General features: G+C 48.1%; 1 protein-coding gene across 13 annotated transcripts in view; it reads right to left on the minus strand.

Annotated features, from left to right (window-relative positions):
• Positions 1-104: 104 nt before the first annotated feature.
• The window catches only part of DOT1L (DOT1 like histone lysine methyltransferase), a 49,496-nt gene continuing 24,049 nt past the window's right edge, over positions 105-25,551 (minus strand). For 3 of the 13 annotated variants that reach the window (XM_015886192.3, XM_085517564.1, XM_085517567.1), the window contains 22 exons: positions 25,371-25,426; positions 23,590-23,669; positions 22,786-22,854; positions 21,294-21,400; positions 20,962-21,003; positions 19,732-19,815; positions 18,895-19,129; positions 18,538-18,651; positions 17,546-17,637; positions 15,595-15,696; positions 15,010-15,147; positions 14,525-14,650; positions 13,607-14,085; positions 13,031-13,154; positions 12,339-12,485; positions 11,846-11,972; positions 10,151-10,764; positions 9,263-9,468; positions 8,928-8,992; positions 7,514-8,476; positions 5,868-6,471; positions 105-3,931 (listed from right to left, as the gene is read on the minus strand). In XM_015886192.3, coding sequence (XP_015741678.2) covers positions 5,903-6,471; positions 7,514-8,476; positions 8,928-8,992; positions 9,263-9,468; positions 10,151-10,764; positions 11,846-11,972; positions 12,339-12,485; positions 13,031-13,154; positions 13,607-14,085; positions 14,525-14,650; positions 15,010-15,147; positions 15,595-15,696; positions 17,546-17,637; positions 18,538-18,651; positions 18,895-19,129; positions 19,732-19,815; positions 20,962-21,003; positions 21,294-21,400; positions 22,786-22,854; positions 23,590-23,669; positions 25,371-25,426 — 4,539 coding nt within the window. In that variant the 3' untranslated portion in view covers positions 105-3,931; positions 5,868-5,902. Of the gene's footprint in view, positions 3,932-5,867; positions 6,472-6,680; positions 8,477-8,927; positions 8,993-9,262; positions 9,469-10,150; positions 10,765-11,845; positions 11,973-12,338; positions 12,486-13,030; positions 13,155-13,606; positions 14,086-14,524; positions 14,651-15,009; positions 15,148-15,594; positions 15,697-17,545; positions 17,638-18,537; positions 18,652-18,894; positions 19,130-19,731; positions 19,816-20,961; positions 21,004-21,293; positions 21,401-22,785; positions 22,855-23,589; positions 23,670-25,370; positions 25,427-25,551 lie in introns of all 13 variants that reach the window. The other 10 variants (XM_085517566.1, XM_085517571.1, XM_015886198.3 and 7 more) reach the window with 8 other exon arrangements.

Below are 25,551 nucleotides of genomic sequence, written 5' to 3' on the forward strand. Positions count from 1 at the left end.
TGAGCAAAAAAAAGAAGGAAAAATCCCACAGCATTTATGGGATGAGCAGGAGCTGCGACCAGCACCAGCCCAGCACTGCGCAGTGAAACGCCACGACAGAGCAGTGTATTAAAATACGTACACTTTAATATAAAGACCAAACTTCAAAGCATTTGTTTCCATTACAAATCAAGGGAGAGACACAAGAAATTAAGTGAGGGGGAGGGGGGGAAAACCAAAACCTAACAGTGCGGGGCGTTAGAAAGGCGGGCGGGGATATATATATTATACATACATATATACACACCAGAATTTGCACTACTTCTATGGAAGGAATGATGGGACAAACTTACCGGTGTAAAATAAAACGACAACAAAAAAAAGATAAATTAGGGGGAGTTTGAGCTTTAAATAATTGGGTTTAATCGGCTAAAAATTATATAAACTAATCCCTATTCCCTAGGAAACATCCCGTATCACTGCTCTAAGAAAACGCGTGGTGGTTGTGGTTTTAAATCCATTGGAAATGGATCGTTAGTAGTAGTTAAAGGTTTACTAATCAATTCCTGAGCAACAGCAACCTCATGACCCGCTGCGTCCCGCCTGGCTCCTATGGAGGGTGCAAAGAGACCCAACGAGTTGGTTTTAATTAGAGATCGATCGCTTACAAGATCAATAGGTTCCAGAAGCCATGAAGCGGGATGGACCAACCCATCCTCCTCTTCCTCGTTAACCACAGCAACAAGACCTCGCTAACGAGCCAACCGCGCCAGAAGAAAGCAACAGCTGTACCTTAAAGCAACCCTAAATCCCAAAGTTGAGAACTTTATGGTCAGAGATCCAAAACCCAGAACTGCACAGAGGGGTTTTGTTTGTGAAGGGTGGAAATGGAAGGGACCTCTGCACAAAGATGCGAACAGCAGATGTGCCGGTGGGATATTTCCAGTGTGTCTTTCCTATTTTTGGCCTTGGGGTTGGTTAAACCCTGAAGTTCACAGTAACGTCACCCCTTACTGCACCGTTCTGTCTCAATGGGTGTTTCTAAGGTGAAAGGATGAAGAAAATACAGCATGATACCATCCTACATGCTGTGAATCCATCTTAGAGCGAGAACCCCATATGGAGATGTCAGAGCAAATAAAGGAAGGAAAAAACAGCCCTCAAACCTCATATATTCATACACCAACTGACTGCAGAAGGACGAAGATGTTTCCTATCACCATGGTTGTCCACTGCACTGAAGGGAACAGCCCTGCACCCTAAAACAAGAAGCAGCTTGATCCTACAAACCCATAAAGGCAAAGCATGCACGGTGGGTCCCATTGCTGACACTGTGCTGCACGGTGCTCAGGAAGGTCCTTTCTTTCTGGCAACATCCACTGCCTGATGGATTCTGTCTTCCTGACTCTCCCCTTGCTGGCAGCAATGATGTGGAGGAGAAGGAACATTTGTGACGGCCATCCAACGGCTGCACCCCAACAGGAAGCAGAAACGGAGAAGGAATTCTTTCTTGGAAGCGGCCGCAAAGCTTTGGTTACTCACAATTATCTCCGATCATTAAAAACAGGTTTTGTATCTCTGGCACGGCGCTCGCACGCTGCAGTCGTGTGCGTCTCATTGCAGCCATATGGATCAGGTCTTAACAACTGCAGGAGCTGCTCCTCCAGCAGCACAACAACCAGATAACAACCAGCTCAGTGCTTTACGTGGCGCTACCAGCAGCACAGCCCAGCAGGGATGATGTAGGGTACACTACAACCACCCATGGGCACACATCTTCATGGTTTGGGATGAAGGTGGGGGAACACGAGACCGATGGAACTCGTACTTGGTCCACTTTCTGCAAAGGACCTGCTAAAAGCAGAAGGACTACAGGGATAAAAATGGGGGGATGCAATTAAGGCTCCGGCCCCTCCAACCATTGCTCACCCCCATCCCCACCTCCCAGGACCGCAGTGCAGTGCTGGGAAGGATGTGGGGCAGCTCTGCAGCTCACAGCGACCCACGGCTGTGGATGAAGATGGGGCTGCCTGACTCCCAGCTGCAACACATCTGGGTTACATTGTCCTCCTGGATTCCAGGACATAAACTCTGTACAGCTCCTACTAGAAGCTACGGATGTTTCTCAGCCTTCACCCTCTGCATGTTTTTGCCCTCCTTCAGGTTCTCCTCTCGTATCTCTAACGTCCTCTCCCATACCCAGAGCAGAAGACAGTTCCCCAAAGTCCCTCCTTTCCAGGGCTATCAACCCCTTCCCTTCCCAATGAACCAGACAACATCACAGCAAGAGTTTCTACACACAGTGGCCGCCTACGGAAGACACACATCGGGACCAACAAATAACCACACGCTGAGCTGAATCTCTAAGATCTCAGAGGATGAGGTACAAAGAAAAGGGGATGAGGTACAAAGAAAAAGGTCTACACGGAACCTGCGGGGAGTGGAAGCTGTCAGGGAACTGCAACGCAAGGACCGGAGCCATCTCACATAGAGAGGCAGCTGGAAGCCATGGCACCCGGCTCACCCCATTGAGTCTGAGCACCTGGGCAGATGTCCCCAACACCTCAACGTGTTTCTCTTCCCGTCATTCTGCTGTTGCAATTCCCCCTTCTTTGACCGTAGTTTCCTTGATTGGTGCTGGGTCCAGTCTGACCTACAGACTGGGCGATTATCTACATCATGGGTCGTCTTTTCTCTCCTCGTTTTGTGCACTCGAATAAATAAGTTTTTACACGTTTTACTGTGCACTGTACAGTCTAAAAATAAAGGAAATAAAGTATATGAAATTTATAAATTTTCATCACATCTCTATAAAATACAGCCGCTGCTCTGAGCAGCTCTTTCTGTACACAGAACACTGAGTCACAATACAACGAAATGCACCAGTTCAATGCACCACTTGCACCAGGGGGGGCAGCGCGGTGAGCGAGATCACGGCGTGGTGAGCTACCATTCAGATCCACTTAAAGCAAAGAAATACAGAAAGCAAAATGCACTTAGTAGAACGTCTAAGCCATTTCTGAATCAAGTATCAAAACTCTACCAACAAAATACATCGTACTCGGAACGAAAACGAGCTGATTAAAATCTACCTGCACCGGTACAGAAGCACTATGTTCAGTCTTCCCAATGTCATCTCGAGGGCCCGATCGATCCTAGTGATCACGCACCCTGTTCCAATGATATCCCAAAGCCAACCAGAATAGCTACTGAAATTCACGGCCTGCGGACGGTGTGGTGGGATGGGGCAGGGGTTGATCCCTGCTGCTCAACTGAGCTGCCACTCCAGAGGGGAACACGAGCTCTCATCTGTCCAAATGCAATTAAAACCCACCCGGTGGCTCGGTTCTCCTTGGAGCAAACCACCAGATGAAAGACCACCGCAGCAGACGTGGCTGTAAACCAAGTGGGTTTTGGGATATGAACAGAGGAAGGTGAATAAATAAAAGTAGACCTGTCTGAGAACTGGGTTTGGCATTGGTCAACCCTCCAAATTCAGCACCAAGGATCAAACTAGAGGCACAGTTCTGACGGATGAAATAGCACCGAGAAGAGGCTCTTTACATCTCTGCTGGTGTGCCAGTCCTTAGTTATTCAGAGAATTTAACCACAAGTTGTATTTATGACTCTAGGTGGAATAAAATAAGTCAAAATTATTTTCACGTTAAAAAAGATAAATACTTTACCTAAACTATCAACAATACAAACTGGAGCCTTAAGTATTTCTTTTGTCTTTTTTTTTTTTGTTTTTTTTTTTTTTCCTTTAAACTCAGATTCACAGTAAATATTATTTTCTCTGTTGTTTAGGTCTTTTTTAGGTTTGTGTTTTGTCCAGTAGTAAGAGCAGAACCCCTGCACAGGCCAGTGAGCACCTTTCAGTGGAAGCCGAGTGAAGTTGGTCCACGTTGTCCTTGCATAGGTCACATTGGGTTGAGGTAGAAATCCTAGTTACCTGCACAACAGGAGAGGAAGAGACTCATCTCAATGACAAAATCCACAGCGTGTCAGATGTGTCAATTATATCTATATTGCTCCGAGACCGCGACCGGACCGAGATTCGACACCTTCAGCCAGCAAAGGAGGAAGAGTTGACCCAACAGTGTTGACCCAACCACAGGTAGACATAAGGAGGCTCCCTGAGGACCGGACCCCACTGCGGGGAGGAGGAAGGTCTCTGCTTTCCCACATGGGGCTTCACCCTTTCCTAACACACGTTGATCCACTCTGAAGCTGTTATTACCTTATGGAGGAGAAGCTAAGCGGGTTATTTCAGCCCCTCAACTCTGCATTCCAGCTCTGAGCACATGGATTTATACTGAGGTTGGGGAAAACACTCAAATGTTTGACCTGCGTCATATGGAGCAGCACACAGAGCACCTCCTGGAGCAATGCTTCTGCTGCTCTGCTCCTAAGAACACCCCCGGACTCCTGGCTGCCTTTCAGTGGGCTGCAGCCACAAGCTGGCCCTGCTTTGCCCAACAGATGCACCCCACGGGATGGCGTGGCACACACAATGGGATGGCAGCATTCCCACTTAAGGCACCTCCTTCAGCAGAAGACCTTCTCATCACCCCCCAAAGCCACTCGGGCACACAGAGCCCCCAACCTCCTCCTCCTCCTTCTCCCCCAGCTCTCTCCTATTCACCCCATCAGCACATTAGTGTCACAGCGGCCACAGCACGGGGACATCAAACTCTTCCTCAGCCTCCCTGCTTTGTGGGGCCGAGGTGGCACTTACCTGCCTCACCAACACCTACAGGGACTACATTTGTGCCCACCGAGCAATGGGGTGGCGAAGGCGCTACACACAATGCACAGCCAAAAGAATCTCTCAGGGATGTTGTAATTGAGGCATATGTTTTATAAGCGGCAAAGAGCATTCATTCAACCATTGATTTTACGCAGCTTTGGGATCAGTGAACAGCAACAACATCAACGACCTACAGGAAAAGCACGGATTGAGCTCAGGGCCCTCTGCAATGCCCAGCTGTTACATCACGATGCCATTTTTCATCACAATAAAGCCCAGCTCCATGCCCGTGCGCTCGATTCTAAAGGCATTTAAACAGTGCTTCAATAGAAACGTGGACAGCCTCCAGAGACCCTCCTCACTCCTACAGCCTCAGCACAGAGCAGCTAACCCTGCATTGTTCCCTACAGTCTACATACGGTGCGAGCAATTGCCAAGGGAGCAATTCTACGACTCAATAACAAAGCCCTGATGGAGACCGTCACTGTGTGCATATCAAGCTGCAGTGCTCAGCTTGTTTCCTCTTCTCTGCTGCAAATTCTAACCCCTCCTTGCTACCTGTGGCTGTTTCCCAGGGCTGTGCTGACTGCTTTTGTACTCTGAAGCTGCTGCTTGAGACCTGGAGGGTTTGGAACTTTCTGGTTATCGAGCAGCTGTTGTTGGCTGAGGTTGGAAGCAGCATCACTCACCCCAGCACCATGAGAACACGGACTTGTGGAAGGAGCAACGTCTGCATTAGAATCATAGGATGGCTTAGGTTGGAGGGGATCTTAAAGATCACCCACTTCCACTTCCCTGCCCTGTGCTGGAGGGGGAACCAGCGCTGGTAATCATATAAAAACCATAAGAATATAAAGACACTCCTCCTGACTGCTGATCCTCAGCAGTAAACGTTTGCAATGAGCGATCCCAACCTGAACAAGACCCCGGTGTCAATGAGACAGCAAAGTCAGCACTCCTTGTCGAGAAATCCTGACTCCCAGGCCAGGCAGCACAGAACTCTCTGCCCTCTGCCACCGCATTACATCCCACATTCCAGAGGTTTCTATTTCACAGCCCGTGCCCACCCCTGTCTGCAGAGGAAGAAGCATCACTCAGCATCTCGCACACCACTCCTGGGGTTCGTCTCTAGCCTTACCTTACAACATAAGAACCGTTAGCTAAGCAAGCTCTTTATCTTGGCTTAACCCCAGAAAGGTGCGAAGCAGAAGGAGGCTGCATGCCAAGCGTGACCCACATGGCGGGCGCGCCGGCGGCCGTGGGCTGCGCCATCGGGGGCGCGGACTGTGCCAGCGCCGAGCGGGGCAGGGGGGGGTGGTGGACGGTAAAGGAGGGACGGGAAGCTTTGTGCTGCAGGGAAGCCAGCTTGATAGACAGAGCGGTGTTAGAAGCGGAGGAAGAGGATGGCAGGAAAGCGTCGCCGGGTGGGATGGATGGGCTGTGCAGGAGGTCGGGGTTAGAAGCGAGCAGAGGGGGGGGTGGGGGCAAGGAAACGTTAGGAGGGGGTGGAGGAGGATGGAAAACAGATTGCACTGGCGCTCTGTTGAGGTGCTGAGCGGCTCTACTCTCGCTAGATGTTACTAAATTAGAGGAGGGGGGTGGGAAGGATGAGGATGAGGTGCTGGCAACAGCCTGCAGGGGGTTTAAGCTTAGCACTGTGCTGCTAGAGACAGCACTGCTGCTGAAACTGGCTCCAAACTGATGAGGAGAGGAGGCAGAAGGCACCGCATGGTTAAAAATACCTGCAAACAGGAGAGAAAAACTCAGCTTCAACAGATGGGCTTTGTACAGTCTCAGGTGACAAGAGAAACAAAACGAAACAAAAAGAAACAAAACAAAACAAAAGCAAAATTATAGTAGTTACGGCCCCATACAAAAATATGCAGCATGAGAAGGCAGCAAGCAATGAGAGGTAATGGTGCAGGCCAGGAGGTACAAGAGGTTCACTTACCTTTCCTACTGCCGACCTCTACGTGCCACCAGGACACGTGGTCAGACCCCAGAACTGTCAGTGCTAAACCACACGGGCAGACTCTGAAGAGATTACGGGGTCTCTTAGAGCCGTTGAGCTGGAGACTCAGACTGCTGCTCTTCCCTCCCCACCCCTCCTGCACTCCCACTCACGGGGCAGCGCAGGGGAGACTGCATTTCCAGCAAATCTACGTGCTGAGAGATGTGAGAGTTAGGATTTCCCGACACGGTGCCTGAATGGTTATGGATGGGGTAAGACACCCTGCCCTGACAGTGAGCTGGGACAGGCCCAGGCTGTCTGCTGCTCCTGCCAAGCAGAACCCCAGAAGCACAAGGTGCTTTTCCTGGCAAAAAGATGCTCTACGTGTCCCGTTCAAGAGCCAGAACGCTACACAATTCCCAATGCCACTTCCTGTGTTGTTTTGCTCTTCCTGGATCATACTCAATCCTAATCCCAACCTCTACTCAAGCTGACAGATCTCCTTTCGCTTGGTGACACAACAGGTTAAACCTTTTACCTGCAGGCAGACCTAGGCTGGCTCCAACACAGCAACATCTGAACAAACATACATTATGAAATCACAGAGTCGGGTGTATTCTTTCATTGAGGTGATACAACAAGTGGACAAAGCTCATGGGATTTCACTGTGGGGCAACGGACTCATCTTAATTTCGGAGAGAGAGAGAAGAGACGTGTTATGTGGGATAGGTCTGCTTCACATCCTGCAGAAGTGAAAGGGTTTCAGCCCTGGAGAGGCAGCGTCAGACTTTCCTTTAGGCCCTGTCTTAGACCAGAGAAAGAGTTCTGCCTACCTCCAACTGTTCCACCTGTAACCCCAGGAGAGAAGTTCCCCATAGTGTGAGAATTAGTCAGTCTGGTTGCAGCTGACGACACGTGGACCAGACTGGCAGCAGCTGGCATGGAATTAAATAAGGACTGCAATACTGAGGAGTTTGTCACCGAGTTGAGGTTGGCTTGCAAGGCCATGGGGCCGAGGGGGAACTGTGATCCAGTGGTCAAAGTGTTGAGGAAGGGATGGTGCGTCTGCACAGACGATGCTGGGTTGCCTGCTGAAGAAACAGCAGTAGAAAGGCTTTTCCCATTCAGAAGGCCACCAGACGAAACAGCAGCAGAAATGAAAAGGTTATGGCCGTTTTTGAACTCCACGTCTCGGTCCCTTCCTTTGCCGACCTTTCCGTTATGCTGCAAAGAGTTTTTCTCTGAAGAACCCCCCGCACGAATGCTCATTTCACTCATGTCTTTGCTTTTGACTCCTGCCCGGCTGAGGTCTTCCCCCTTGGTGCCGCCGAGGCCTTCAAGCTGCCTCTTGTTCAAGAAAGGATTTGTTTCCGATATCCCCACATCTTTGCTCCGCTGCGACTGGAAACCCAGAGCAGCAGCCGTCCCATCCGAGGCCTTGTGTGGAAGAGAAGCACCATCGATAAAGCTGTGTAAACCAATGTCAGTCGACAGCCCACCGTTGTAGGTGAACCCGTTGGTGGGGTTTGTGCTGGGGCTGAGCCCGTCTGCCCCCGACGAGGGCATGGCCATGCCTTTCCTCGCGTGCGCCATCTTGGCGTCCATGGCAAGGCTGTCCTCAGAGGACGGCCTGAAGGCAAACAGCGAATTCTGGCTCAGAGACGACACAGATTGCAAGGGACTGTCCGTGGTTTTGGTCAGGTTGATGTCAGATATTGGTGAGAAAGTAGATTTCCATTTGCTGCTGTTCATGTTCTCGTTGGGTTGTGCTTGTTTCCTCCCAGATAAGCTGCCACCTGGTTTGGAAGAGAGGTTTCTCAATACCAAAAGGCAGTCGGCACTCAACCTGCTCACTAAAAACACATGTTTTTGCCTTCAACACCTGGATTTTATCAGTCTGTAATTCCATTTCTGATCCAAAAGCAGAATACCTATGAAGTCACCTACACATCCTTTAAATTTAGCTTCACATCTGATAAGTTTTGAGGATGCTGACCTACTCCTGCACTACAGATCCCTCCCCAAGCCCTGACATGGCATAACATAACTCATCAGATCTTAGGTGGCCTGTAACTACAGAAAGAACTGACCCAAGATCTGTAATTATCCGCCACCTGTCTTAGTTATGGTAACACAAAGCCCTGGTGGGGTGGCCCTCTGCTCACCAGCCTTATACAAACACCACCTTCAGCTGCCCAGTCCCCAGCCCAACCACTGCCCCAAGCATTTTACATCCCTCACACCCACCATTTTCAACAGTCTTCTGTGGAGATTTGCTTTCCAGCGATATCGTTGCAATTTTCCTCTCGATCCTGGTGGGAAAACAAAAAGGTTACAGCACTCACTGCAGTTCTTTGCTTTCATATTTACCCTCGGAGCCTCACGTTCACATCCTAACAGCTGTCTGAAGCACATAAAGCCAAGGCAGTACACAGGACAGGAAAACCATTTAGAAATACCCACTAAAAGCTAAGCAGAATCTGTTGCAGGCTTTGTGCTCTTTGCTAAGGTCAGTGCACGCTTGGAGAACATCACCACTGCTCCTTCACAACACGAGGTCAGTGTCACTCATGCACACTCACCTGGTGCTGTTGTGCTCATCTTCAGATCCCTGCTCGTCATCTGATGTGAGAGGGGAGTAATGGACGCCGTTGCTCTGAGTGAGGGGCTTTTCCTTTTTCAGTACCGGGGGCTGGTCGTTGTCCTGGTAAGGAACAGGAGAGTTCTTCAGGGAGTTTTCAGGAGAGGAAATGGCTGTTATTTCTAAAGGCTGGTTAATGTTATTGACCTGGGCAAGAAGGAAAGAAAGCAGTTACAAGTGAGAGCACCGCTTTAGAAACAAGGCATCGTGTTAAGGATACGAACACGCTCAGCTTTAGAACAGGCCAACTTGGCACTGCTCTCCCCCAGCACCACGCAGCAGAGCCCGGGATGAAGGCTTGAAAATAACTCAGAAAAATATCTTATTTCCATTATTTGATTCTGTGTTTGAACACAGAAATGAAGACATGGGAAAATGGCATTTCTTCTCAAACTGCCGCTGCAGGATCCCATGAGCACAACTTGTAGAGCTGGCTTATTAACGTGGGAACACCATATGCTTCTGGCACTCGTGAGCTGTTTAGTCAATCTTAGCTTAAACTATGCTCAAAATATTTAATCTACAGGATAAAAAAAAAGAGCAACTTCACTGTAAAAACAAGCTTTGCTGTAAGAGGCAAAGTGATTACTTTTTAATTCTTAGTGCTGTGACAGGAAGAACTCTATGGAGATGTTCTCCAAAGGCACTCAATGCTATGGAAGGGCCCTGGGGAGGCTTGTGGGGGCACCCAGCCCTTGGAGGGTGGTTGGAACTGGGTGAGCTCGTCCTCCATCCCAAACCATTCTCTGATACCTATCACCAGATTTCCAACACAAAGAAACCTCCCCAACCCTCCGCTTTCACTGCAGCCTTTCCTTCCTGCCCTTACCATGGAGTTGATATTGAGCGGTGAACCTGATGGCTGCGTAAAGAGTCCAGACACAGTGGGCAAGGATTTGCGTTTGGGGGAGACCCCGGAGCTCCCGCTGAGGTTCCCGGTGGAGGATCTCTTCCGCCGGCCGCGCTTCTTCCCGTCCTGCGCGTGTGCTGGGCCGCAGTCCAGCCGAGCGCTCGCGGGCAGAGGGCTGTGCTTGGTGGAAGGGGATTGTTTTACATGTCCTGTATTAGGAGAGATTGTAAAGATGATTCTTCTCTTGGCCTCGTTCTCAGGATCTGAAAATGCTGCATCAGACTGAAGATCCCCCTTTGTTCCTTCGGCAAACATCTTCTGAGCATCTGCATAGTGCAGTCCCCCTACCAGGCTCTGGGAGGTGCCATTTAACCTGGGGCTTGCTGAGTGCTGGTGAGCAGGGGAGCTTTGCCCAGAGTTCCTCGACTGCATCATTAGCAAAGGATGTTGTGGAGTGGAACTCCGAGACCCTACTGAGTTAAACAGACTCCCGGAGTCGTCCAGAGCTGCCTGATCAACACTATGGTTAAGATGGGCTGGGCTGTTTGTAAGATTTCCATTGACTGCCACGGAGCCAGAAGAGTAAGAAAAACCTGTTGAAAGGGAAAGTATACATCACTGCTTCTGCTGAGCGATAGTTCACAGTGCGAGATGTGTGGGATGGCTGGGGCTGGCCCGGCCGTGCAGTTGGGGTTCCTGTTTCTCTACACCTTCCTATCACGGAGGAAATAAGAGGGGCCAAATTGACTTGGTTTCCTTCCTCAAAAATAAGAGACTCTGTCTATACAGCCCAACCAAGTGATGGGATCTCACTGCAGCAGAATGCCATCTGGGATAAGCCTGGGGAGGGGATGAGGTATTTGTCATGGCATATTACAAATGGGTATAGTGCTCTCATAAAACCTTGTCTCCGGGCTGCCTACGTGGAAAGGACAGAAGGGAATACAGTGCAGTTTTACATCATCTTTTAAATCATTCTCTGTTTGTGTAGAAAATTGCAGCCAAGCCCTTCTTTGTAAAACAGATGCTAGAAACAACACAAGCCCCTCAAGGTGATAAACACAAAGAACAAATGCACTCTGACGGGGGATCAGCCGCAGGGCAGCTTCTGCATGCAAGAACCCACATTTCTCAGTTCACAACACTTCCATACCCCAAACAGCTACAGGCCACAGCTCCAACAGATGGGCGAGCTCAGATGTGATGTCTGTACTTAAAGGCATCCCTACTCTTTCCCTTGTTTCCCAGATTCTGGTGCCTTTACAAATGCTCATGAGACATCACTGTGATGTGCTTAAAGGAATTAATTCTACTATTAAAAATAAACAGAAAACCCTCCACCACCACCCTGCAAAAGAGAACTTTTCAAGTGGCAGCCCATAGGATAGCAGTGGAATGCCTGGATGGCTTGCAACTTGCAGAGATCAGAATCTCTTCATCCACAGAGGGGAATGGACAAAACCCAACCACTGCAGCTCAGATAAAGACAGACTGCAAGGAAAACTCCACAATGAAACCTATCCAAGCTGTAGGCACAGGCTCAGAACATGATTATCTGTGATCCTTTGGTCTGGTGACAAAGGGCACACCTCCCTAGCATTGATCTGCCCTGAGTGAGCAGGTGTGTGCACACGTGGGTGTGACAGAGCACCTTCGCGCCGCTGAGGCTGTTACCTGAGGTAGCCAAAGCCAGTGGCTTGTTTCCAGCAGCATTGCTTACACCATTATGAGAACTAGCACCAATCTGCTTTTCAAGTGTCGATGAGTCTCTGCTCTGATGAACTGGGCTAGGTGTGCTTCTCTGCGGGGCAGAAACAGGTGAGTTAGTGCAGGAAGGGTACTCAGAAGTCACCCATTTAAACAAAACTCACATGCAATATTAGATTACCACGGAAAGCAGCTTTAATCCCTAGATACCCCAGATCTGAGATAAACACAGACTGGTATGGGACACAAAGACAAGCTGCCATCTGCTGCAATGGGATGGTACCCGGCGTGCACTTCATACCATGCACACAGAGGCAGTCCCAGCCTCAAGGAGCACAAGAAGATGAACCCCAGCAGAAGCACAAAGCACACAGGATTAGCAGCACACAGCACCCTATTTCTGCCCCCTACCCCCATGATGTTAGTTAGGGATGGAAAGCACTGACAGTGCCTTACTCACCACCTTCTCAACACGGCTAGGCAGGACTACGCTGGCCAGAGGGATGCTAACAGGGAGCTTATTGGGCTGCACTGTGCTGAGAGGAATACTGATGGGTAGGCTGGTGATAGTTTCTCCATTACTCACAGAGGTTCTCTCTCTCAAAACCTGCAAATGCAAATGACAAAGTAATGTTCTCAACTGCAAGCTGTTACCGGAGAGACATTCTGAGCCAATGGTAACATGCTTGTTTACATTTTGCTCTCTTTTCTTTCCCCTCATTAAGAATTATGCTATTAAGAGTGGTAACTATATCACTACCTATGCTCTGGAAAGCCAGTGCCCACACACAGCACCAATACACTGGGACAGCAATACCCAACAGCACAGAAATGTGTAAATTAAGGCTCCTGCTGCCCCTAAGCATAAGAGAAGGGCTGCCCAGGCGAACTCCTGCCCCAGTGTTTGTCACAGCTCTGTGAAGAGCATTCAGCTGGCAGACTTCATAGCCTGAGATCCTCTGTATGCAGAAGATGCAGCAGTCAGAAATATTTCCATGGTAACCTCCTGTTGGAGGGCACCTGCCTGCTCTGAAATGAGCACCGCCAAGCTGACAACAGACCAGAACACATCTGCTTCTCCCAGCCTGGAAACCTCCCCTTTGTTCTACCAGTCCTCAAGTCTACATGCTCACACCAAAGCAGATCTCTTACCTTCTCGCCTGCAATCGGTAAGGCCGCTGGGGAAGATGGCCGAGTTTCCTGAGGACTCAGCTTGATGCCATTGGAAATACTGGGGCTTGGATACGTAAGGCCATTCTCTTTGATGTGGTCAGCTCTGCAACAGAGATTTGCCATCATCAGAATACAAAGTTAAGGACTTCTGTTCTGCAAAGTATTCCCGTACCAAACCCAAGGCACCATAACACCGTGTTTACCCAAGCAGATGAACTGCTGGTTCTGCTGAGACAAAACCTTTAAGTAAATAGAACTCCACCTTTCTAAGTTTCCATAATCCAAATAAACCACTGTTATTAAAAATAATCATAGAATGGTTTGGGTTGGAAGGGACCTCAAGGCTCACATTGCCACATGCAGGACCACCAACCTCCCCATTTAATACCAGCCCAGGCTGCCCAGGGCCCCATCCAACCAGGCTTTAAACACCTCCAGGGATGGACGGGGCATCCACAGCCTCTCTGGGCAGCTGTTCCAGCACCTCCCCACTCTCAGAGTAAAGAACTTTATCAACTTAATCAAGCCCTTCCATCAAGAGATGATGGCTCTCACCTCTGTATCTCACTCGTTGTTGCTTTTCCATTGACTGCGTGGTCTTGATTCAAGTGTCTCCTTAGTGCTATTTTAGCAGGTGAAAACCTGGTGTAATCAGGTAAGGACAGGCTCGCCATCCTGTCCACTTTCTGCCTGCTGTGATTTGGGGTACATGGAACGATTTCTTGGTCCAGATGAGAGGTCATGTACTGAGGGGTGTTCTGCTTGGAGGACGGCCTGCTGAAAGTGTTGTGAATCTCATAGGGAGTAGCGTGGCCATTCATGGACAGTTCGGGGCTCATGCCATTGACGTGGGGCATAGGAAACTTGGAGCACTCGAGCTCCAGCTGGAACCTGCCATGATCAGCATCAGCATCACGGCTCAGATGGGTTTTATTCCTTAGCTGCACTGACAGTGACTCATCCGACGGCGTGTACGATTTCAGCTGCATGAGCTCCTGCTGCCTTTGGCTTTTCTCAAGTTCCACAATGCTGATCTTTAAATAAAGAGGAGGACAACGATTAAAGACCACACGTAACACTTCTAAGGCATCACGGAGCGCAGCCTCAATGTGCCTCGCAGAACAAGTGACCCCATCTCTTGGAATAATGCAGAATGGGTGACCCACTCTTTGAGGAACAGATTTCAATATGCTGCTCTGAGCCCACAGCTGAGATGTGCAGGGAAGGAGAACGGCTCAGAAACTCTCAAAAAGCACATTTCACATTTTGGAAGCAAACAAAATGTCTCTGAGGTCACAGCATCTACTTCCTTCAACAGTTACCTACATCCCTATTGTCCAAGTTTACCAAACCCCTGATCTCCAGATAAAGCAGCCACCAAGCTTATCCCCTAACACCATATATAGCCAAGCACGCTCATTGCCCAGGAGCTGCCCTGGGCTGGTGATCCTGGAGTCGTGTTTTGCTCTGTACCTGCAGTTCCAAACAGTGCTTTTGTTTTTCAGAAATCTGATTCTTCAGCGCCTGCTTCTCCTTCAGCAAGTTCTCCAGTGACAGCGTGGACCAATCCAGCTTCAGCTCTTCGCAGCGTGCCTTCAGCTACAGAGACATGAGTTAGAAGGATCAAAGACAGCTCTCAGCATCTCACACAGCTCCAGCTACAAGGTGAAAGGCACGCACCTCTCAATAGGGTAACAGCAAGGAGGTTCTTAACCTGCCCAAAACTCCTCCCAGCTTAAGCCAAAGGGGCACAAAAGGGCCCTGTAGTATTTGTTTCATCTGGGAGCTGGGTCATTCTTAAACCAGTTATCACCCTCCAGGCCCACAACCAGATTCCCCCTGCCTACCTTAAAAGTCTGAATTACTGAGATGAAAACTATGAGCATATCAGCTCATGCTCTTTCCCCCACAGTTGAATGAGAGCATCACTGCTGCTCAGACACAAGCTCTGTACGCACCAGCTGCAGGCTCTGATTCCTGAGTTCGCTGTTATCCTTCTCCAGCTGTTTGGTCTGTTCTTTCAGCTGCTGATTGTGAGCAGAGATCTCCTTCTGAGCTTGAATCAGGTCGTTGTATGTTAGAGCCTTCACTCCCAACTAGGACATGGGGGGGAGGGGAGGGAGAGGGAAAGAGATCACTCAGTAAGGCCTTGACACACCAATTCCAGATAATGGTCCATTCAGAAGCAAGGCTGAGAAGACTTACAGCTCCCTGGAGCCCCCCAGCAACCCCCTGAGGCACTTAACTGTTATTAAAGGATGAGGAAAAGGGACATAAGTACTTCATTTGGAGCTGCTGTTCAGCCATTTAACCTGGAAACTGGCATTTCATTTCTTGCCAGTCCAGAGCACTGTTTCTGCACAGAGCCACTGCGCTTCCTCCCACACTTCAAACCAAACTTAACTAAAAAGTGAAAGAGATTCCACATGATTTAGCAAAAAAGGGAGCTGTTCTAAGACCTAACGCTACTCTGGTCTCATTTCTCTTCAAGCCATTTGCATGCAGATGACCACAAGTACAAGCTGCCATCAGACCACAGTCACCTCATCAAGCTTCTGCTGAAAAAGACGTTTGATTTCCTCTTTCTGTGCCTGGCAGTGGGTGAATAACTGCTGTGCTGTCCCCAGTAGCTGTGCATTCTTCTCCTGGAAGAGGGAAAAGACACAACACATGTTTAGCACCAATGCAGCATGGTTCAGCTCAGTTAAGATGCTCACATTAAGTCTGCACAGCAAACTGGGAGTCAACCTGAGACCTATGAACAAACCAAGTCCTATGAGTTGCATTTGTCAGCTTTGCTGAAGATAAGGGAGCTGAAAGCAGTAGTTCCTTCCACTCAATGGTAAAACACAATTAGGACAGTCTTAATTCATTTTTACCCTCCTACTGCATTGTAAAGAAGTAGTAATAATCACATCCTACAGAGCAGAACTGGAACAGATTATCTGCAGGAAATCTGTTACTAAAAAGGGAACAGAATCTGAATCTCCAGAGCCCCTGCTCGGAGTTTTTCCTACACAATATTCAGCAAATGGAAACACGCTGTGGGGGAGGTGGGAGGAAAGCCAGGAATCAGGCAAAGCACTCGGAGCAATGATGACAACACGATGCCTGCAGCCACCCAAGCCCTGTGCTGGCAGGGCACCTCCTGCCCATTGCATTCCTCAGCTCGATACTTGCTTACTCATTTCATGGTCATATACATGTGGGCAGCAACGTGCAAGGATGGGACTGCCCGAGGAGCCTCATTTTTCAGCTCCCCATAGAAATGGGAGAGAAAAGTTCCCACCGTTCTCCAACTTCTGCTGTTGAAGCCAAACAGGAATTGTGTAAAACTGAGCTGTGAGTCCCGAGAAAGAGGAGGAGAAGGGCACAAAGTGTCCTGATCTCCCAAGCAGTCCATTCAGATCCAAGAAAACACCGGACCCAGCAGGCATCTTAGTGCCTGCAGTGCTAACCTGACCTGCTGATGTTGCTGCTCTGCTCTAAGCACTAGCTGTCTCCTTCAGCCCTGCCAGGCAGCCAAGCAGCTGACAGCTCCATCTAAGGGTACTCGGTGAACTAGCAGCTCACACGACTTGCTTATTTTCAAACTGTATTCACAAAAGGTTTCTCTTGTACTGCAAAAACCCCTCGTGTTAGAGGGAGTTATTAAATAGCACACACAGCAACGCCTCACCCTGAGTTCTGCTGCTGGGAGGTTTACCTTGCTGTGCTCTCAACATGGAGCACCGAGTGCTTTAATGGAGTGCAGCAACCCCATTAAAAACATCTTTTCACACTGAATTTCCCATTTCCACGTCAAAGTACAAAGCAGCTGCCAGACACCAACGTGAGCCCATTACTTTTCCCCACTCCAGTTCTTTTTCCTGAGTACAGCACCATACCTGCAGGCCGGCACTTCTCGTTCTGTTTTCTGGGCAAGGAGGTGAGTTAAATTTATGGTGACTTTTCTGACAAGCACAGAACAAGAAGGGAAACAGGCTGCTTCAGGAAAAAGATGAAGAATAAACTGGAACAACCATAGGGAAAAATCCATCTGCACGAAGAGCACAGCAGCGCCAACCCATCACCAGCAGCATAGGTCGGCCTTTCTCACTTGGAACAAGAGTTCCTGTTATGGAAGATCCCATAATCATCAGGACTAGTTCAGAAAGCACCTCAATTATTCATTGGCTGAGGTGAAGCAATACAAGAAAGGCTGTTTCAGCAGTAAGTCTCCTCCCTCTGCTGGAGGGACGGCTCCACAGCACAGCAAAGGGCTGCACTTGGCAGCAGCAGCAGCTCTTGGTCTGCCTTTCCATGTGCACAATGCCATGAATTCACACTTTTCTCCCTTTACATATCATCATCATTAAGAGATCAAACAAAGCATCCTTAGGCTAAGGGACAGCTGTATTATTTCTGACCTCAATGTCAAAAAAAGAGGGAAAAACAGAAGAACTTGAAGCAAGCCCAGCAATTTTGATAGAAGCCTTAGAAATAGACACCCACCTTCTCCTGCTCCAGCAACTGTTGCAGACTTGCTTTATATTGAGGAGTTTTCATGTATGCCATGAACTGCATGTACTGGATCTTAAAGGAGTCTGCAAAGAAAGAAGGAAATTGTGTATTTTAAGCATAAGAAAGCACAGTGTTCTTGTTTTGGTCCATTTGCTCCCCTGCCCCCCAGGCCCTGCACTCGCTGGCTTTTTGTTAAGGCTCCCACTCAGACCAAGCCATTAAGGATCAATTTAAAGCACGCTGAACTCTGGGATCCATCAGCTGCTTTTCATAGGAAACCCAATGGAAATGACAAGAAGTGCACTCCACAATGAAGCTCAGAGGAAGACAGTGGGTGCTAATGGTGTGCTTGCATGATGAAAGAGTTTGCTTTCAATACAACACAAGACCAGTTGTGCAAGCCCAAACCTTTACTCTTTCTCCAGGGACTACCTGCAGTAATCTTCACCCTCCTTTAACTTCAATGATGCAACTGCACCTTCCTCCTCCTCAGCCCTCCTGGGGCATTACATCACAGCTCCAATCACACCACTGCAGCCTTTCTGCTGCAATCACAGGCAACCTGAGCACATAATGGGCACTGTACAGACTCTTACATTACAGTTTCCTCCAGACAAGTGTCAAATTCAGACAGCATCCCATTTTTTGTTCAACTTTGCTGTGTGTTTCACAAGGAAAACAGAGTGCTGTTGTCATTTATGAATAACAGAATGGTTTTGTTTAAACTAAAGTTGTTTCTGATGAGCCATTTGCACTGAAAGCTGTCTTGGATTCCTGCTAAACCCCAGTTTCTTCCCCTTCGTGCCAAGCTGAAACAAAATCAAAACCAAACACAGACCAAGACATCAACTTCAGCAGCAAGATCAAGATGGCCCCCTCTCTTCTTCCTCTTCTTCCACAGTGTCTGTCTATTAACAGCCCTGTATGTTTAGAAGCCCTAAAGCAAAGATTCCCCATCACAAACAACGATGCTACAGCCTTACCTAGCAGCTTCTGTAGTGCGGGTGGGGTGGGTGTCACCAGCAGCTGGTTGGATGAATGCCGTTGCACTTTAGGAGGTAGTTGGTAATATGGACTATGAGGTGACTTGTATGCATCTGAGGGGAGAAACACAGACAACCTCTCAGTTAGGAAGGGCACAGAAGCTTTACCATTCCAAAGCATTCATCTGCAGTGAGATCTGGTAACTTTGTTGGACCAACAACCAATTGTTTGGAAGGGCCTGAAGGTTAAGGATGAAGGTATGGCACAAACCAAACTAAAGCAGCACTAAAGGAAGAATAACCTCAGTGCATCCATTATTTACACTCACAAACAGGGACAGGTTTCTCAGAGCTCACCCTGAGGAGAGGATGAAGATGTCTGTGACACAGTTTGAGCATGCAGAAGATCTAGTGCAGTTTGATTCTTCTTGGTCTTGCGCTCCGTATTTGCAGTGTTCATTTTCTTGGGACGCCCTCGTTTCCTGCCTGCCATTTTCCTTCCTTTTTTGCTCAGTTTTTTCTTCCGTGCTTTAGAGGGAGATGGCTTTTTAACAGCATTTGCCCCAGCTTTTTCTTCTTCAGCACCAGAATCCTAAGAGATGTTTTAAAAGCAGTAAGCTCTATGGTTATTGCTACCTATACAAGCAGCATTTCTTCTAAGCAAGCATTAATAACTTTGTTTCATATATTTATCCAAGTCAACTGTTTAGTAAATTGCCAATGAATTCAGTTTCCTTGGAACTAAAGCTGTCCCCAGCAGCCCAGAAATTGTGCTAGTTCCCTTCTGGTCACACTCATTACAGAAAGAGAAGTTTAACTCTTGTCTAAGAAGAGCTGGTTATTCTCCTGTTGACTACACAGGTCAATACAAGCCCTGTATCGTCTTCAACTGACTTTAATGAAAGTCAGAACAGATCCCACGCTTCATATATTTGTGCACAGACACTGCATTTTAAACACACGACCAAATGAAAAAGGAAAGGTTGCCAAAGATATTCATCCACCCTGAGCAAGACTCAAGGAGAAGCTCTCCAAGCAGCGCTGAAGGCTCAACCAGGCAGCTCAACCAGCTCTGCCATTCAAGTGGCAAAGCTTGTTTTCCCCCCCAGAATCATTGGGAGTCACTCAGTCCCATCCTCAGCAACAGTGATACCAGTTGAAACACTGAATGCATTTCCCCTGCAGGACAGTCACCTTGTTTTCTTGAACCTTCGTTGGAGTAGTTGTGTTGCTCTTGTTTTCTCTCTGTTGACGACGTCTAGCTGCCTCTTGTTCCTCCTGAACAAACGTTTTAAAAGAGTCAATGATTTGTTCCTGTCTTATCTAACACAGATCCCTGTTTTTCCTCACTTGGCCCCAAACTCTTCCCTCACTCCACGCCACCTCCCCAGACCACACACTACAGTTAAAGGTCCCTTATGAAGCACTTTACCCACACATCTAACATTTCATGTACCACTGCATCACTATAAAAATAATCTCATGTGACTTGAAGTGTCAACGCCATTAATCATCGTCCAATTCAGCCTTAACCAGGTCTGCACAACAGCAACTTCTCAGCTTCGTTTTCTGCTTACTGTCACTACAGACAAGGAATTTCACTCTGCTCACTGATGCCTTTCTGGTACCTTCCAGGTGAGGTTAAAGATTCAGACACCTGCAACCTGAGCAATGTATCATCCAGACTATAATAAATGGCAGATTGAGGCATCCTCTCGCTTTAAAAACAAGGTAGTTCTACAGCACACGGACACCACTTGGTTTTCAGTTGCTTTTTGCCCCTCGACTCTGAGAGGCCTTTTCTTCTCCCAAGCTTGAACAGTCTGGAACAATCCAATCCCAAAGCTAACCAGGACTTGCTAAGTAAACCTATGTTCTCCTACAGCTTTAAGCTGCATGGCTTCACTCCACCCCATTACTGGGAACACCACTGCCATCAGTTATTTCAGCTGGATAAAGCCCAATAGTCCCAAAAATCCTTTGGCACTATCATTCCATGCATAACAGCACAGACCACAATGACTGCCAACACATTCTGTGTTCCCAATGGAAGTCCCAACAGCTTCAGCTCAGAGCACTCCTCACTTCCATGCAGTGGAGCACTGGGAAAGATTCAAACTATCATTTCCTCCTTAAAACTTCAGTGCTTTAATGAACAAATAGCTCCCTGTAGGTCTCCAGGGCAAGTGAAGAACACCTAGAGGCTCCCCATTAATTACCCATTATAGAGCTCTTGAACATGATTGTATTAGTGCTCGATGGTGTGTGATGCTTCACTTCAATTAGCTCCTTGCACACCATTCCTCACTTAGCAAGAAGAATCTCATTTTCAACCCATTCTGCACACCCTGAAGAAGTGACCACGGCCCTCCTGCTGGCTTCCCCATTACTCTGAATTGTCTACAGAAAACAGCTGAGACTTACCCTGAGTTTTGGATTTTTGAGACTAGAAAAATAGTTTTCAAGCTGCAAACACAAAGATGACAATTTTGTAAGTCAAGACTGAAGAACACGTAAGAATAAACATTAATTTATGACAAATGCAGAAATTCTGACTGCTTCTCCTCCACGGCAGGAGATAACCCAAACACAACAAGGCTCTATCAGCTTCCCCACAGCCCAACCTCAGTTTGAAGCTTTGTGAGACCTATCTGCACTCAGCAGAAGGTTACGTGCAGCAAAGCTCCTTCACTTCACCCGCTTCACTTCACTGTGTGATGCTGGCACGTTGAGCCCTGGCCTGCAGTGATACTCACTATGGTTCGGTCAATAGTATGCAGGTAGTAAGAGACTGGCTTCCCAGTCCATGACACAGAGCCTTTCAGTGGTGACAGCTCCACGACTCTCATTATAGTGCCAATATCTGCAGGAAGAAAGGGAAGTTATTCATTCACTGCGTGCAACCAGCAGAAAACATAAGAAATTCGAAAGCTTTACCCTATGTCTAGGACTGCTTACAGAACAACCTTGATCCAACCCATGTAAACAGCATTATATTCACACTGAGGATAAACCAGTTTGGCATTTGCTTTCTCAGCCATATTTGTTTTGTTCCCCAGGATTAATAGGTCTGGGACGTGCCCAAGTATCTCCATAACCACTGAGCATGGAGGCTGCCTCTTTCTTCAAGCTTTATGCTTTCCACCGTGTTTTTTAAACTATTTCACTGCTCATTCCTATAAGGCAAAGCAGCAGCCAGGAATTGGAGCACCAACCCCCTCCCACCCAAAGCTCCATCAGCTATTTCTCCATCACTTCAGCATGACACAGCGGCTGATATACACAGAACTGCAGTGCTGGGGAAGGGGGGGACCGACTGTTTGCTGTGATCAGAGCTTTTATAGGGGACTAAAAGGCACATTGGCCACTTTGCCTCCTCTCTGCTCTTTTTAATAACCACAAACTGCCAAACCCAGCACGGAGGGAGCTGAGGCAGTCAACAGCCAGCACTTAATGGTTAATGCAGCTCTGGATGCCACGGAAAACAGCATCAAGAAGGAAAATGGCAGTTTTGTCTGCCCAGTGCTCCAGACACAGCAATTCAATAAAAATAACTCACAATGGCACTATTTCAGCCCTTAATGGCACTCAGCAAATCGCCGTTCTTGAAAAGCAGTTAACCAAAAGCAGTTGCCAAAAGGAAAACAGAGAAGGAGCTTTGTAGCTCGGGACGTTACTTTGCTATGCTGCACAAGGAGAGGAACAAAGTGCTTTTTCAACCCAAGGAGTGTTTTACTCCGGACACAATACGTGCACGTTGCAGCTTGGATCATCCCACTGCTCCCATAGCTTTCAACAATAAAAACTAAAAGGAGGTCAGAAACAAAACCAACCGCGCAGCGCGTGAGCAACCTCCAAACCTCAACCAACTGCAGCTCACACACTTGCAGAGGATAACATTGGCAAACATCACGTCTGCTGTGATCAGATGGAAAGAAAGAGGAAAACAAACGTTGCTGGCAGCAAAACAGAGACAGCAATGGGGCGTGGATGGGATGGGGCTGTTCAATCTGTTTGCAGCACTGAGGTCAAAGCACGTCAGCATCAGTGCATCTTACACCACAATGGCTGGGATTTACCCCTGCCTGCTTTTTGTTTGAGCGATTTAAAAGGCATTTCCCTTTGCTACCTGTGCAATGATAACACAACTTTCCTGCTTAGCAACTCTTAATGAAGAGCAACGAAAGATGTGTTTGTGGAAGGACTACAGCTTCATGTGAACAACGGTAATAAAAAGGGCAATCGTACCACTCAAGTTTCGACTGTTAATTCTGAAATTCAGAGGTGCAAAAGGTTTTGAGGACACAATTCTCCCACCTGGAAAAGAGAAAAGAAAGCGAATCAGTTTGCAGTATCCTTTAGAAATGACCAGTTATTAACCACAACCTCGCAGAGCCCCAAATCTCCATTATTTACTTTGGCACAGAGCTGTCCTATGGGAGCCAATGCTTCCCTGTTCATTCCACGCTTGGTTTGCTTTTTTCCCCCCAAATCTCTTAGCATTTCTTATTTTTCTCTCTTCTGCTACAAGACACCAAAAACTGTGACTTATCCAAGTGGTTATAAGGGAAGTGGAAGCCACCAGAACACCTCGGGTGACATCAGGGCTGCCCCTTGTGGAGCATATAAGACATCACCTGCGACTGCATCCCCATTTTAACATGGATTAGTTAACACGCAGTACCCAATGTGACAGTTTTAAATGGAAGAACCCATTAATTGAATTCAGCATGCAATGAGGGAAGCTGCACACAGCCCCCACCACTAAGTGTCCCAGCTGTGGGAACCCCAGAGCAGGTAAGCAGGGCTCCTCCTGCCCTAAAAGCTCTGCAGGAAGGTTTAATGTGCAGAGCCATTCCCAAGAGATCACCCAGCTGAGGCTGGAGGGAGCTGATCCTTGAGCTCCCTTCCAACCCAGAAGCCATAATGTGATTTTAAGTGCCCACATGGATCTCTGGTTTGTGTTTGTATGGCTCAGAGGGAAAGCCACCAACCTGGCAGCTACAAACCAGTTACAACCCATGGGAAAAGGTGGGGAGTTGGATTGGTTACCTTCCTTCATGTTGGCAAATCGCTCCTTCAGTTGGTGATCCACCTCAGGACCAAAGGCAAAATTATTCACAAAAATAACACTGCAAGATAACGGTGGAGTTAATAAACATGGATGGGTGTCTGGCACCGAGCACACCCACAGCACCACCCCCACGCCAGCTCTATGCATTCAGCCCCCTATGAAACCAAAGAACAAAGAGTTTGCTCCTGGCACTGCCACACAAAGCAGCCCACAACCCACAGCACTGCCCAAATAATTGCATTTAAGATGAAGAGTGAGGGCAGCCTGCTCCGACAGCTCCTCCCGGCACACAGCTGGCTCTGCACCACGTCTCATTCATTACATCAGCAAGTTTCAATGCAGAGACAATGTGCAAAATATTTTCACCCCTTTCCCATGGTGAGAGCAAACATCAACACGACGACTGAGACCACACTCGCCACACACAGGAAACGATCCTCACACATACACGGCTCTTCCCATCACTTGTTCACATTGGATGCACAACAGCAGAAGATCACAGCTGCTCTTTTGGCCCTGGGAGGAAAGGTTTGCTGCTCCCAGTGTTTTCACTGCACTAAACCCTGCACTTCACCCTAATCCCAACTGAAGAGCTGCAGCTCTGTCTGGGGTAGGAAATGCAGTGAGAGGAGGGGGGGTTGTTGTTGAAAGCATTGCTCACATGTAGGTATGGTGCTTTGGGAAAGGAACAGAACACATTATGGATCCAAAAGGAAAACAGCATTTTGGGGGCTGTGTCCACATGTCCCTGTGCTGCTCCCTGCCAGCACCCCGCACGTACACACTGTGTGCAGTGCTGGCACAAAGAGCTGCTCCCTTTGCAAGAGGGCTTGCTTGCAAACTCCCCTCCTCGTGCCTCTACGTATGAGACGTGCTCAGCAAAGGACAATGTGTCTGTGAGCAGCAGCCAAAGTTATTAAAAACCACAGATTAAAAAAAAAAAAGAAAAGGAAAGAAGCATGCACTAAAAATAAAGTAAAAGTCTTGTTGCTTTTTGCTGCTGGAAATTTGGGAAGCCCTGCCTGGCAAGTGAGGCTCGCAGGGGTTTCTTCCTGCTCCTTCCCAACACGTGCCAGAAAAGAGGCCTTGCAGCACAGCCAGGCACGTTAATGGGACCAGAAAACATCCAGGAAAGGAAAGGGAAAAGGAGAAGTGGCCACGTGTGTTTCTAAGTGTTCGTTCTGGCACAACAGCTCGTGCAGGCTCTGCAGCCCCAGGCAGGGACCTGCAGCACTGAGTGCTGCCCATACGTTAATGGCAGCTCCTCTGAAGTTTGGTGGAGAGACTCTGTGATGGAGCTCACTCAGAGCAGGGATGCAACCTTCCATAGATCTCTACAGGGATAAATGTTTGAGATAATGAGTCTGAATGAATCCCCAGCTGGAGCTGGAATTGATTCATTGGATCTTTTGCTGTATTATTTTTTAACGTGGGAATTGAGCCTGGCTGCAGGCACCCACAGCCAAGGTAACCCCTGAGACAAGCGAAAGGCAAAACAAGCAGGGGTCTCTTCTGAGTCACACAACCAGAACGTCTCCTGGATACACCCCTGGGTGTAATATCCCAGGACATGTGTTTAAAGCCATTCCTCTCAACAGAAAACAGGATCTGAAGAGGCCAATGCAAGGGCTGGCAGATCAGCTTTTGGTATTTGCTACGGAAATTCTATAGAGAAGCTGGCCAGCCTCCCAATTTCCATCATACAGCCTCCCAAGTGCTCAGTTCATAAAGCAGCATTCATTCAATGGCTGTACTGTACCTTGTGTTTGCAATTCTCTCCCTCCATTCTTCCGATAGGAAGTCACCTCTTTCCAGCTTAAAGATAAAAAAAAAGAGACAAGAAACACAAAAAAACCCCACAGATCAGTAAGTTAACGCTGCTCCTTTCCATGCATCCCTTCCCTTTCTGCTGCCTCAGCCCAGTGACCCCACTGCAGGAT

The sequence above is a fragment of the Coturnix japonica genome, chromosome 16 (genome assembly GCF_054131305.1).
Source record: "Coturnix japonica strain WE chromosome 16, WE-NBRP24, whole genome shotgun sequence".
Lineage (NCBI taxonomy): Eukaryota > Metazoa > Chordata > Aves > Galliformes > Phasianidae > Coturnix > Coturnix japonica.